General features: G+C 36.2%; 1 protein-coding gene and 2 long non-coding RNA genes across 3 annotated transcripts in view; 1 reads left to right on the top strand and 2 right to left on the bottom strand.

Moving 5' to 3' along the window:
- The window catches only part of LOC147847023 (uncharacterized), an 81,851-nt gene that overhangs the window by 52,643 nt on the left and 14,406 nt on the right, over positions 1-14,802 (bottom strand). The gene's annotated exons all lie outside the window — the stretch shown is intronic.
- LOC147837558 (uncharacterized) lies at positions 667-12,145 on the top strand. Its single transcript, XR_015477226.1, has 3 exons — positions 667-744; positions 1,547-1,621; positions 11,917-12,145. It is a non-coding gene; the product is annotated as an uncharacterized LOC147837558 (long non-coding RNA).
- Positions 1,447-12,312, bottom strand: si:ch211-202h22.9. The gene is given in 5 exon segments (NM_001145570.2): positions 1,447-1,760; positions 3,643-3,784; positions 8,974-9,045; positions 11,933-12,042; positions 12,246-12,312. Coding segments are annotated over 4 exon segments (423 nt in total). The 5' UTR covers positions 12,033-12,042; positions 12,246-12,312; the 3' UTR covers positions 1,447-1,651.

The following is a 14,802-nucleotide window of genomic DNA, read 5'->3' as shown; positions in this document are numbered from 1 at the left end:
GAGAGAGAGAGAGAGAGAGAGAGAGAGAGAGAGAGAGAGAGAGAGAGAGAGAGAGAGGGGAGGGTTGTATATTTGTGTGTTACACACACGCGCGCACGCACACACACACACACACACACACACACACACACACACACACACAAATATTTATCTTATGACTATTAATATGATTGAATAAATATATTCTGTTATTGATAGTATAAAGGTTATAATAACATGAGGCAACATTTTGAGCAATGTTAAACCAATTATGCATTTCTATTGAGAATGTGCAACAAAACTTTTATCTGGATCCGGTTTCCTGAATCTCTCTGAGTCAATATTGCCAAATGCAAATTTTTCATAAAGCTGCCATGTGAATCACCTTTAGAGTCTTTCTAACACTATCTTTCTGTATTTAGTTTATTTCTTTGAACGTGTAATTCTATCAGAATAAGAGTTGCTGAATTTGAATTTTTTTGCAGTACACTTGTAGTAGCATCATCACTAGCATGACTGCATTAATATATAAGATAAAATAAACAGTGAAGGTGTTGTAAATACCTCTTTCAAACATATTAATTAGAAGTAGTGGGCTTACTTTTGCTTGTTAAAATAGGTTTCAATTTAATGTAGGTAAACTGTTTTCACTTCCCTTACAAAAGTCTCCGCTTGACTTCCAATACTGTTGACTGTTTAAAGATGGCTGCGCTACCGGACAATCCCATGCGGCATGTTAATTAGGCCTACTGTGTCTGTCATGAGGTAACGTCCTTTTAATTAATCTAATTTAATTTAATTACGTGTTTACGAATATGTATGTTTACTCCACGTCGGAATCTTATATACGAGTTTACTAGCCGAAAAGTGACGTGAAGTACATTTGGAAACACGGCCAAATTATTATTGTGATCATCATCATCATTATTATTTGATTTCATGTGTAGTACATTGTTTTGGTAAATGCAGCAATTTGGTCGTAAAGTTTTTAAACACAGTGGAAGGGAAAATTATTGCTGTTGTGGCTGCTAAACTTTATTAGCATAGCATCCTTGTTTTGTTGTTTAAAGCGCATTTACATGTACATCATGTATCATTAAAAGCGTGTTTTATCAATAGTGAAATACATTTTTTGTTGCAGTGTGTAAATATGCATAGTGTAGTAGTGGATAGCAGATTTAAACTGGCTAGTCATTTCTGAATATATATCTCCTATTTTGCATAATATGATTTATATGATTATTTTGCTATAATCACAGTCACGTGATTGCACAATGTATTCAGAAACACTTTCTTAAGATTATTCTTATCTCTATAACTCAAATAAAAAGTACACAGTGGATCATATTATTATTAGACTGAACATTCCTGCCCTCTAGTGGTTCTGAAAACAAATAACTACTTCCCCATAACTTAATAGTTAAATGTCTGAAAATAAGATCTCCATGAACACAAACTTGACAATTCTTTATTTCATACGAGTTTATTATAAATAACATTAGTATAAACGGTTGTTCTCCACATCTGAGAGTCTCTGATTAATTAATGAAATCAATCTGTTTTACAGGACTTCACAAAGCTCAACTCAATCACCTTGGTGGAGTGTAGAACAAATGGTGCATATATTGCAGTGCATTGACATGTAAATGAATAGATTTTGTTCAATCCCTCTTCACTGAATTCGCTTGTAGATGCGAATGATGTTTCTGCAGTTGGGACAGGTGTGCTTTACATCTTTGCATGCGTCCAGGCAGAAGGGGATGCAACAGCATAACCAGCATCTGAAAGGCACAGCAGAAAAAACAAACTTACATCAGAAAAGAAGCATATTTAAGTATGCCTTTAGTATACTAAGAAATAAGAAAGTCTACCTTTTAGGTACTTTTCTCAAATGTACTTTATGTACTTGTCAAAAATATACTTAAATTTGTACTTAAGTGTAGTTAACTTTTGCTCATCAGAAATATACCTAAAATTACACTTAAGTGCACTTGACTCATGCTCGTCAGAAATATACCTAAAATTGCACTTAAGTGTACTTGACCTATGCTTGTCAGAAATATACTTGAAATTGTACTTAAGTGTACTTGACTTATGCATATCAGAAATTTACTTAGAATTGTATCTAAGTGTACTTGACTTATGCTCGTCAGAAATATGCCTAAAATTGCACTTAAGTGTACTTGACTTTTGCTCGTCAGAAATATGCCTAAAATTGCACTTAAGTGTACTTTACTTATGCATATCAGAAATATACTTAAATTTGCACTTAAGTGTACTTGACCTATGCTTGTCAGAAATATACTTGAAATTGTACTTAAGTGTACTTGACTTATGCATATAAGAAATATGCCTAAAATTGCACTTAAGTGTCCATAACTTTTGCTCGTCTGAAATATAACCAAAATTGCACTTAAGTGTACTTGACTTATGCTCGTCAGAAATATGCCTAAAATTGCACTTAAGTGTACTTGACTTATGCATATCAGAAATATACTTAAATTTGCACTTAAGTGTACTTGACCTATGCTTGTCAGAAATATACTTGAAATTGTACCTAAGTGTGCTTGACCTACTGTGTGCTTGTCAGAAATATACTTAAAATTGCACTTAAGTGTACTTGTCTCATGCATATCAGAAATTTACTTAGAATTGTACTTAAGTGTACTTGACCTATGCATATCAGAAATATACTTAAAACTACACTTAAGTGTACTTCAGTCATGCTGCCCAAAAAGTCTTGGTATATTTGAAAAAAAAAAAAAAGTAAAAAAAAAAAAAAAAAAAAAAAAAAAATATATATATATATATATATATATATATATATATATATATATATATATATATGTGTGTGTGTGTGTGTGGGTGTATGTATAGTTGTATATACAATATAACACAAAGAAAACTACATATAAAAATAAATGTATATAACATATTTAGGTGTGTATATCATATTTTGATTTATGTATATAAGTATGTATCAATTTTATTGCAAATTGCATAATAAAAGTTGCACACTTTGTCTTCAAACTGTTCCTGGTGAAAAAAAAAATTGACTAAGTACACTTGAAATTTAACAATAAAAAATGGAATTGAAGTACTCTTAAAAGTAAACAACTAGTACATAATATTAGTATACTTGAAGTATACTTATATATATATATATATATATATATATATATATATATATATATATATATATATATATATATATATACTTCGAAATTACTTGAGTATAGTTCATAAAATAAATCTAAAGTATACTTATTTTCATAAGTAAGGCCATGGATGGATGGATGGATGGATGGATAGATAGATATTTAGTTGAATGATTTAAACTTAGATTTAAAAAGTCAAACAAATCACAAGGGGGTGGAGCTACAAATGCCTGTGTGTCAGCATAATGGCTTGATGAACACCTTGTAGGTTAAAATGTTGTCCAATTAAATTTGTCTTTTGAGAGCTAAAGTTGCAGTGTGCCGATTTTTTCCTTCTGCCTTGCCTTCTGCCTTCTGTGTTTCTTAATTGAGCAGCTGTCTTTAAGATTTTCCTAGTTGTGTGCACACTAATGTTTCTCTTAAGCTTAGATTTAAACAAAGAAAGTGGGAAGACAGTGGTAAGCATGATGATGGATCTAATGCTTGTAATGTAAAATACACTCACACAAAGAGCGCAAGGGTTCCACAGATTAACCAGGCCATCAAACCGCTGACGTGTTCAGTCTCTGTGATCACTTCAGTAAGGCAGTGAGGGCAGGTAATGCGGCCCGGCACGTCCGTGAGACTCGTCAGCGGCATCTGTTGAACTGCACATGTGCAAACACAGATTGGTTAAATGCAGGTAAAATATAGATAGACAGAAACAAGTGTTTGCATGATTATACAGACAAAATAGAATAATATAATAAAAAAGGCAGCTTACAACATCAAGCAGCATGACAAGCTGTTTTTATCGTCTAAAAATGAATGGAAGTAAATGAGACTGGAAGTCTCAAGCCAAAACTATTCAAATGGCTGCGCCTGCTCGTACACGAAGAATAAGGTGAATAAAAAGGGCATAATAGGTTTTCTTTAATGTATGTTAAAATGTTATTTATTCCTGTGACATAAAGCTGATTTTTTTGCACTAATATGCTCCTGTTTACTGTGTCACGTGATCTTTCATAAATCGTAATAATATAAAGATTAAGAAATGTTATTATTATTATTATTATTATTATTATCAATGTTTAAAACGTTTGCACTTCTTAATTGTATTTTATTGTCAATATAAAATTTTTACTCTCACTTTTGTTTAATTTTATGCAACCTTGCTGAAAACAACTATATGCACATAACCATAGAGTATTTAACGTAGATTCAGTAAAAGACAAATAACAAGTGTTTTCATTTGTTGTGATTAAATATTATGATTATTTTTGTTGTGTAAAAATTTATATTAACATCTAATGTCTTTTTTGTTATTCTATGCAAATACAAAATGTCCACAAGGGGGACTCAGCGAGCTCTGTGGTGGGTCGCGTCATATTTAAAAGAAGTTTAACAATGGACAATTAGGAAAACTATCATCTTGCCTTAGTTGATTTTATATCCTGGAATGACCCCAAAAATTGACAAATTTGTAACCCGTCCTCCACAAAAAAGACTCAGTCTCACAGATTCACCTTCAGCAGCTAATAATAATGACCCAAGATTACTGGACCCAGGTGAGGAAGCTCCATTTCGGGTCACAGCATTAGCAATACTGGAAATACGAAATGCAGAAAATACCAAGATAAATTACCTGAACTATGGTGTTATTCCATTTTCTCGAAACAAAATTCCCTGACCCAGCCACAGTCATGAGGTAGTCCAAATTAATTTGCAGATTACTCTGCAATACCGCAGTGTGCACCCAACACAAATGGCTTACTGATGTTTTGCTTGTCATAAGGCTATTATTTGTGCATAAACATATCTAGATATAGTAATAAACATACAGTTTGTTTGAAAACATCCTTTTTTCACACCTACTGCAAACTTATATGAGAGATAATATCTTTAAATGTGGCCTTACAATATTTTCTGGGGGGTAAGGGGGTCTCAGGCAAAAAAAAGTTGGGAGCCACTGCTTTAAATGATGAGATTTATATTTTAAATTGGGAAGAAATGTGATTAGTAGTTAAAAATAATACAAATATTATAATACAATACAAATACAATAAATAACACAAATATTACATTTTAAAATAAATAATAAATATAATAGTAATTTGAAACACAAAATTTAAGAGTGTTTACAGGCATCGGACACTCCATAAAGTAAGGGATAAAGCCAGGCCCGGATTTAGAATTCAGAGGCCCCTGGGCACAATGTCTTGTAGGCCCCTTACCTGGTCGCACCCCTATTGTTAAATTAAAAAAAATACGAATAACATATTTGTTAATGAAATACAGTTTGTTTGAAAACATCCTTTTTTCACACCTACTGCAAACTTATATGAGAGATAATATCTTTAAATGTGGCCTTACAATATTTTCTGGGGAGAAAAGGGGGTCTCAGGCAAAAAAAAGTTGGGAGCCACTGCTTTAAATGATGAGATTTATATTTTAAATTGGGAAGAAATGTGATTAGTAGTTAAAAATAATACAAATATTATAATACAATACAAATACAATAAATAACACAAATATTACATTTTACTCAAATTCATAAATTGTAAATCCAAACAAACTGAGAATTGTCAAGTGCTCTCTTATGTCTCTATTTACCATAGCTGTTATCCAATTAATTTAGATTACATAATGGAAACTTACAAATATCACAGCCATGTGTGCTTCAGTGTTTTAAAAAAGGTCAGGACAGGTCTAAAACTGGTCTTTGCTCAGGGCGTTCACAAGCACTTGGCTCAAACTGAATGAAAAACCATTGTGTAAAATGAGGTTGCTTTAAAAAAAGTTCACAATGGATTGAAAGTATTTGTGTCAACTTGAAAAAGGAAACAAATAAGCACATACACCCTTGAGTTATTGATATGTAAACATGATTACTTATCAAGATAAGATTCAAGAATATGATCATGAGTTATGCTGACACAGTGTGCACCTTTGGAAGACAGTGATAATGATAATGCCTAAATGTTATCAGTTTTATTTAGTGCCCAAGTAAGTTCTTCAGAATGACCTGTAAGCACTTTGCACCCTTGATGACTTGATATTGTAAGTATGCCATCGCCTTCAGAGCTCATCTGATGCACGTGTTATGTAATGGATTTTTTATTGTGCTGTATAAAGCACTCTTATTAGCTGAAAGTACGATTAGCCTACATGTTTTGTTTTCAAATTTTAATTGATGTTTTAGAATTGAACAGTGTTATTGGGGAAGTTATAGTCTGTTGAGGCAGGGATGTGTTTATTTTGGATAGTGTTTACAAACAAGATGGAAGGATAATTGTAAAGTGAAGGTTGTAATTGATGTTCCATGTAGAAAACCTAATAATTTAGTATGAATATAATAGTAATTTGAAACACAAAATTTAAGAGTGTTTACAGGCATCAGGCGCTCCATAAAGTAAGGGATAAAGCCAGGCCTGGATTAAGAATTCAGAGGCCCCTGGGCACAATGTCTTGTAGGCCCCTTACCTGGTCGCACCCCTATTGTTAAATAAAAAAATAAGAATAACATATTTGTTAATGAAATAATGTATAATGTATTGCCCGCTTTTTTAAAGTAAAGGATATAGAGTACATGTATTTTTAGTCTACAGAGATTTAACTAATTTTTAAAGCATTTAAAGCACACTTTGAAAAAAAAAATACTAATACAACTAGTGAAAATTAATGGATTGCAATATACTTGTTCAGGTTCACTGAAGCAGTACTAAAAATTTATATGTAAGGGTGTTTTTAATGTATAACTTCTACAATCTTATAATGCATATGATTTGGATATAACGCCTCTCAAATCCAGTTCTATGAATTGAAGTATTGAAGTATGAGTCTTCTATAATACACACGCTTATTAATGATTCCTACTTGCAAAATCTGATATGTAGTGGGGGGAAAGAAAAATGAGTTCATCAGACACTGGATTCCAACTGGGTTCGTGATCGCGTCAAAACAAGTTGCCATGCGCTTTACGGGCAACGCCACTTATGCTGCTGTGTGTCACGCTCTTTAGTTATGTTGTCTCTGTCAATCAAACGGTGATGGGTGGGAATCACTCAATTAGCTTATTCCAATGAGGTGCGCTATTTGCGTTTAGCCTAAATAGACACTACAAAATTGGCACCCCCTCCCCCTCGCAGGGGCCAAAGTGTGCACGGGCCCCTTGGCCTGTGCCCATAATGCCCATTGGTTAATCCGGCCCTGGATAAATCACATCCAGCCGGTTGTTCTCACAGAATAAAGCCTGACAAGTTAATCAGCAGCTGTTGTATAAGACTGACTACTTGCCACAAAACTAATCAATTAGACACACAATAGTGATATAAGCTGTAATTACTAGCTCTTTAATTAAACATAAAGCTTGCTGAAAGAAAACAGGCTGAATGCAGCTCTTCAGTAACTTTCTGTATCCCTTATAAAAAATGTATCGTCTTTATCCATACACTCAAAAAGAGCGCCAGCTGCTGTTAAAAACTGGCCTAAAGTGCCCTATGCTGTTCAAAACTAGTCTAGAGCAACATCTGCTGTTCAAAACTAGTCTAGAGCAACATCTGCTGTTCAAAACTAGTCTAAAGCGCCATCTGCTGTACAAAACTAGTCTAGAGCAACATCTGCTGTTCAAAACTAGTCTGGAGCGCCATCTGCTGTTCAAAACTAGTCTAGAGCAACATCTGCTGTTCAAAACTAGTCTGGAGCGCCATCTGCTGTTCAAAACTAGTCTAGAGCAACATCTGCTGTTCAAAACTAGTCTGGAGCGCCATCTGCTGTTCAAAACTAGTCTAGAGCAACATCTGCTGTTCAAAACTAGTCTAGAGCGCCATCTGCTGTTCAAAACTAGTCTAGAGCAACATCTGCTGTTCAAAGCTAGTCTGGAACGCCATCTGCTGTTCAAAACTAGTCTAGAGCAACATCTGCTGTTCAAAACTAGTCTAGAGCGCCATCTGAAGTTCAAAACTAGCCTAGAGCAACATCTGCTGTTCAAAACTAGTCTAGAGCAACATCTGCTGTTTAAAACTAGTCTAGAGCAACATCTGCTGTTTAAAACTAGTCTAGAGCAATATCTGCTATTTAAAACTAGCCTAGAGTGCCAGCTGCTGTTCAAAACTAGCCTAGAGCAACATCTGCTGTTCAAATCTAGCCTAGAGCGCCAGCTGCTGTTCAAAACGAGCCTAGAGCGCCAGCTGCTGTTCAAAACTAGCCTAGAGCAACATCTGCTGTTCAAAACTAGCCTAGAGCGCCAGCTGCTGTTCAAAACTAGCCTAGAGCGCCAGCTGCTGTTCAAAACTAGCCTAGAGCGCCAGCTGCTGTTCAAAACTAGCCTAGAGCGCCAGCTGCTGTTCAAAACTAGCCTAGAGCAACATCTGCTGTTCAAAACTAGCCTAGAGCAACATCTGCTGTTCAAAACTAGCCTAGAGCGCCATCTGCTGTACAAAACTAGCCTAGAGCAACATCTGCTGTTCAAAACTAGTCTAGAGCAACATCTGCTGTTCAAAACTAGTCTAGAGCAACATCTGCTGTTCAAAACTAGTTTTAGAGCAACATCTGCTGTTCAAAACTACCCTAGAGCAACATCTGCTGTTCAAAACTAGCCTAGAGCAACATCTGCTGTTCAAAACTAGTCTAGAGCAACATCTGCTGTTCAAAACTAGTCTAGAGCACCATCTGCTGTTAACAGCTAAGCTCAAATTCGACTCAGAAGAGAATAGCAATGCATATTGAGAATGTTGTATTCAGAGCAGAATCCATTTCTCGATTGATTTTTCACAACAGCTCTATTACTTGTCCTCATCCTGGACATGCTAGTGTCCTGAAATGTATGAAAGCTTTAGAAATGAAGCTTTGGGCTCACCAGGGATTGGCATGGGCTGGCTGGTGTATGGGGGTCCATATGGAGGTGGTTGATAAGGGGCTGCTTGAGGACCTGCAAAAGAGTAAAAACACACTGAAACCAAAATTTAGGGTTGCTGGTTCGAATCCCGGCTGGGCGAGTTGACATTTCTGTGTGGAGTTTGCATGTTCTCCCTGTGTTGGCGTGTGTTTCCTCCGGGTGCTACAGTTTCCCCCACAGTCCAAACACATGCGCTATAGGGGGATTGAATAAGCTAAAGTGGCCGTGTATGTCTATGGATGTTTCCCAATACTGGGTTGCAACTGGAAAGGCATCCCCTTTGTAAAACATATGCTCGATAAGTTGGCGGTTCATTCCGCTGTGGAGACCCCTGATAAACAAAGGGACTAAAATGAATGAATAAAATGAATGAATGAATGACTCTTAGTGTACTGCCCACATAAGTAAAACAGTAACACTCCTTAGTTAAAGTGTCATACTGTACATCTTTTTATTAGTTATTCCAAAGTCATAATGTGCAGGCTGAGGTTCAAAGGTCTGTATTTGTGTTACTGTGAAAACACACATGGCATCGTTTTATTTGTTTTGCACTTATGACTTCCTGCTAACCATCAAACTGACCGAAATGTCAACGATTTCAACACTGAACAACAAAGAACCAGTGCACTCTTATTCTTACTCGACACTGTGATGAAACTCAAGTTCAGGTCCTGTATTCCCAAAGCATATTAACTTAAGAAGAAAATCTTAAAAATAAGTTTCATGTCAGTCCTAAATTTGGGATTGCAAAATGTTTGTTTTTTGAGTGTTTCATCAAGTGTTTTAGCGCTAAAACTAGTTTCTAAATCAGTGGAAAGTTGTAAAGAGACTCCTAGATTACTAAGATTAAATCAAAAACTGTCCTAAATTGGCTGCGGCTGGCAATCTGCCTTGGAAATAAACCATTTTGACGAGCTTTTAATAAGTAACCGCCTTATTAGTGGAGATTCTCATACGGTAAAAAATATGTTCCAACTATATTTTTAAGTTTATTTTAAAATCTCAATCTATTTAAAGTATACTTGTGTAGTTATATAAATAAGGCAAGCCCAAAATTATTCAAACCTTTGGCAAATTCTTACATAAAGTTCCTTTTATTCAACCAGCAAGTTTGTTTTTGACCGGAAATGACACAGACTTCTCCCAAAAGATAATCTCAAGATGTACAAGAGGCTTTATTATCAAAATTTACCAGGGGGTATGAATAATTTCAGGCTTTACTATTAATTTGCTTAATTTATTTTAAGGAAAATACTTTAACTTGTAACATTAGAAGAATATCTTTGTTTAATGCCCATAAAATGCCCAACCTTTTACGAATATTGCGACATTAAATGGCTGTAGCCATACAGTATCTTTAACCGAGACTCCACCCCTCCCTATTGGCCAATCACTGAGTGCATAGATAATGATATCATCCAACGTGCTCAACATAATCTATGCTCATCCTAAAATCTATGTGATCCGGATGTCATTGAGACTTTTATTTCAGTATGTTGGGCAACACAATGGGTCAGTGGTTAGCACTGTTGCCTCAGAGCAAAAAGGTTGCTGGTTCGAGTCCCAGCTGGGTCAGTTGGCATTTCTGTTTGGAGTTTGCATGTTTCCCCGACAGTCCAAGCACATGCGCTATGGGGGGATTGAATTAACTAAATTGGCCGTAGTACATGAGTGTGCGGGTGAATGAGTGTGTATAGATGTTTCTCAGTACTGTGTTGCAGCTGGAAGGGCATCCACTGTGTAAAACATATGCTGGAATAGTTGTCAGTTCAAGGCTGCACGGTGGCGCAATGTGTAGCATGATCGCCTCACAGCAAAAAAGTTGCTGGTTCGAGCCTCGGGTATGTCAATTTGCATTTCTGTGTGGAGTTTGCATGTTCTCCCTGTGTTCACGTGGGTTTCCTCCGGGTGCTCTGGTTTCTGGTAAAAGCGAATTGGTTATGTAGTGTATGAGAACGTGTGAGAATGAGTGTGTAGGGAAGTTTCCTAGTGATGGGTTGCAGCTGGAAGGGCATTCACTGTGTAAAACATATGCTGGATAAGTTGGCGGTTCATTCTGCTGTGGCCACCCAGGAATTATAAAAGGGACTAAGCCAAAAGAAAATGAACGAATTAATGTGTTCTCAGTTCATTCCACAGTGGCGCCCCCTGATTAATAAGGGACTAAGCCGAAGGAACATGAATGAATTTCAGTATGTTAATATACTTTCCTTTTAAATCGGAATATTGACTAGGGGACGGGGCTTTCTTTAGCGCATCATTTTTTCATAGCAAACTACAGTAACAGGCAGTGGCTGAGAATATTGTATCTGAAGCGTCAAACCAGCAAGATCTCAAAAGAAAACATAACTATTTTACGTTTTGTTGGTTTTGCGGCGGAGATCAGTTTTACGAAAATGTACGATTTTAAAAAGGAGGCGTGGCACCCAGCCCCACTCCTAAAGCCAAACGTCATTGGAGGATAAGCAAATCGTACCAAATTGTATGAATATGATCATGCGAATTAATACGAATTAGCCACTAAATTAAAAAGTTACGAATTGCTGTGAGATTGTTTGACAACAACAGAAGGATCGCCACTCCAAACGCAGAAGCAGGTGCTCAGACTTTGATTGAAGATTACCAAAACAACATTTCTTTCAGTGGATAACCTTGCATTAATTAAACAATAACAACATGCGCTAGCAAAAGAAACATTGTACATTTAAATTTCACACAGACTTTAAAAACTATTTCTATTTCTTAGTATTAAGTTAATAGTTTGTAGTAAGTTTGTAAGTAGTAAGTTTGACTCTTACGAAAAGGGTTTTAAGCTTAACATTTTTACTGCTCTTTAGAAGAACTCCTAGTGGTTCAAATAAAACGCTTTGTGATTACTGGTGTGTGATTGTGTTGTCTTGTTAGTGTGTGATCATCTGACCTGCGGGAGGTGGATACGGTGCCGGCTGTACAGGGTAGTTAATCTGCGTCTGATCCATCTGAGGAGAAGAGTAAGGCGGTGGTCTGTAGTCCTTCTCCATTATTAAAGATCTGTCAACACATGAAGATGAGAAGCTGGAAAAACCTCTTTCTAATATCAATTTCACTTTTTTTAGTTCTACCAATTATCAATAAACAACAGTATATATTGTTATGATGACTCTGACTTATAAATGCAAAGCTCAATAATATACTCCTTTATATATCTGACAATACAGCCAATAATCATTAGTTTATTCATAAATGTATTGTACCTGTGTGAGTGCTCCTTTGTGCTGCTTCTCCTTTGAGATCGACTGGCAGAAATGGCAGGATTATGAGGGCAATACAGAGGCGTGGTCCATCCTCATAAAATTACAGGACATATAACAGTGAGTGTGTAGGCAGGGTTATCTTCGGCTGGAGCAACACTATGAAAATGACCAGATACAAACGCAGACGTTGGGTCAAAGGGGTCACTTAAATTTAACTAAACAAATGAAGCCAACATTATTTGTTGGATAAATATTTGACTCAACATATTTGACTCAAAATTGGGTTAAAAAAACAAATCATTTTTAGAATGTAGTGTACAGTCACCATTAAACAATCATTGTTAATTTCATTCATTTTCCTTCGGCTTAGTTTATTATTTATCAGGGCTCGCCACAGCGGAATGAACCGCCAAAACACTAATTATTGTTTTTATTAATTTTAATATATGGTAATTTCAGACTAACTAATATATCACTTAATTTCATTAAAAAATTCGAACCCTGGCATCATGGTCACGGCGTCTCAAGTCTGCTGACGTACACTACGAGCCACTGGACAAATTGGTAAAAGCAGAAAAGCCGTCCACACTGAGGTAAGCGGTCAGCTGGTAACGGGAAGAGCAAAGGTGTCACACTGCCCCGTAACGTTCGTTTTAAAGACAAAATGCAGCCATACGTACTTCTGTTTACATAATTTCCGATCTCCAGAAATGTATATTGGGCTACATTTTCAGAATGAGCCCATGTTGGAGCTAATGCTGGATTGTTTTAACCCAAATTTAGGGGAAATACATGGATAAACTCAACCACTGAGTGTGATGTAATTCTGACTGAAAACAAATTGAAATTACACTTTTTAACTTTTTGTATATATTTGACCCAAACGTTGGGCTGTTTTTTTTTTTTTGTTTTTTTTTTTTTTAGAAAGGAACCTTATTGTCCAGATTTTAATCTACATATAAATTAATCCACTGTTTCTTTGTAGTTATTTATGACATTTAAAGCTATTTCTGAAGTAAAAGTGTAAATATGTGAAAATAATCATTAATATATAAATAATTTTTCATGCTGTTAATAATAGAAAATATTCATTTAAAAAGAGTTTTTAAGACATTTTAATACATTTACTTATTTAATTAAAAGCATTTAAAAAAGGGACACATTTGGCCTGTTTCCACTGTGTGGTACAGTACGGTTCAGTTTAGTTTGCTCTCGGTTTGGTACACTTTTGGCCCATTTCCACTGAGTAGTACGATACGGTACAGTTTGGTTTGGTATGCTTTTGGCCCATTTCCACTGATTAGTATGATACAGAACAGTTCGGTTTGGTACGCTTTTGGCCCATTTCCACTGAGTAGTATAATACGGAACAGTTAGGTTTGGTACGCTTTTGGCCCATTTCCACTGATTAGTATGATACAGAACACTTAGATTTGGTACGCTTTTGGCCCATTTCCACTGAGTAGTAGGATATGGTACAGTTCGGTTTGGTATGCTTTTGGCCCATTTCCACTGAGTAGTACGATACGGTACAGTTCGGTTTGGTACGCTTTTGGCCCATTTCCACTGAGTAGTACGATACGGTACAGTTCGGTTTGGTACGCTTTTGGCCCATTTCCACTGAGTAGTACGATATGGTACAGTTCGGTTTGGTATGCTTTTGGCCCATTTCCACTGAGTAGTACGATATGGTACAGTTCGGTTTGGTACACTTTTGGCCCATTTCCACTGAGTAGTACGATATGGTACAGTTCGGTTTGGTACACTTTTGGCCCATTTCCACTGAGTAGTACGATACGGTACAGTTTGGTTTGGTACGCTTTTGGCTGTTTACACTAAGTGGTACAGTTCAGTTCAGTTTGGTACGCTTTTGGCTGTTTACACTGAGTGCTATGGTACGGGTCAATTTGGTACACTTTTGGCCCGTTTCCACTGAGTGGTATGGTACGGTACGGGTCAGTTTGGTACGCTTTTTTACCGTTTCCACTGAGAGGTATTCAGTAGGGTTTGGTCTGGAATGCTTTTGCCCATTTCCGCTGAGTGGTGTGGTACAGTACGATTCGGTTTGGAATGCCATTGGTCCATTTCCATTAAGTGGTATGGTACAGTCGGTATGCTTTTGGCCCATTTCCACTGAGTCATACAGTAGGGTTTGGTTTGGTATGCTTTTGCCTGTTTCCACTGAGTGGTATGGTACAGTTCAGCTTGGTACGCTTTTGGCCTATTTTCACTGTGTAGTACGGTATGGTACGATTGTAACGTACCACTCAGCGGAAATGGGCCAAAAGCGTACAAAACCATACCGTACCATATCACTTTGTGTAAACGGGCCAAAAGCGTACCAAACCAAACAGTCTTAGAAAGATCCTCTCTCAATGCTGTTGGTATCTTTATGTTTTTAATATAAAGCTTATTACAAAAAAAAGTCTTGATTGTAAATAATGTATTGATTAGAATGTTGTCATAAATATAGCCAATGATATGGCACTGAAACATAAATAAATAAATATTTTGCTCCGGGGTTTGTACTCATTGCTCATAAAACCTTAATTTGATG

The sequence above is a fragment of the Danio rerio genome, chromosome 1 (assembly GCF_052040795.2).
Source record: "Danio rerio strain M-AB ecotype USA chromosome 1, GRCz13ab, whole genome shotgun sequence".
Lineage (NCBI taxonomy): Eukaryota > Metazoa > Chordata > Actinopteri > Cypriniformes > Danionidae > Danio > Danio rerio.
Note: the sequence above shows the minus strand (reverse complement) of the source record. Positions and strands in the feature narration are given on the sequence as shown.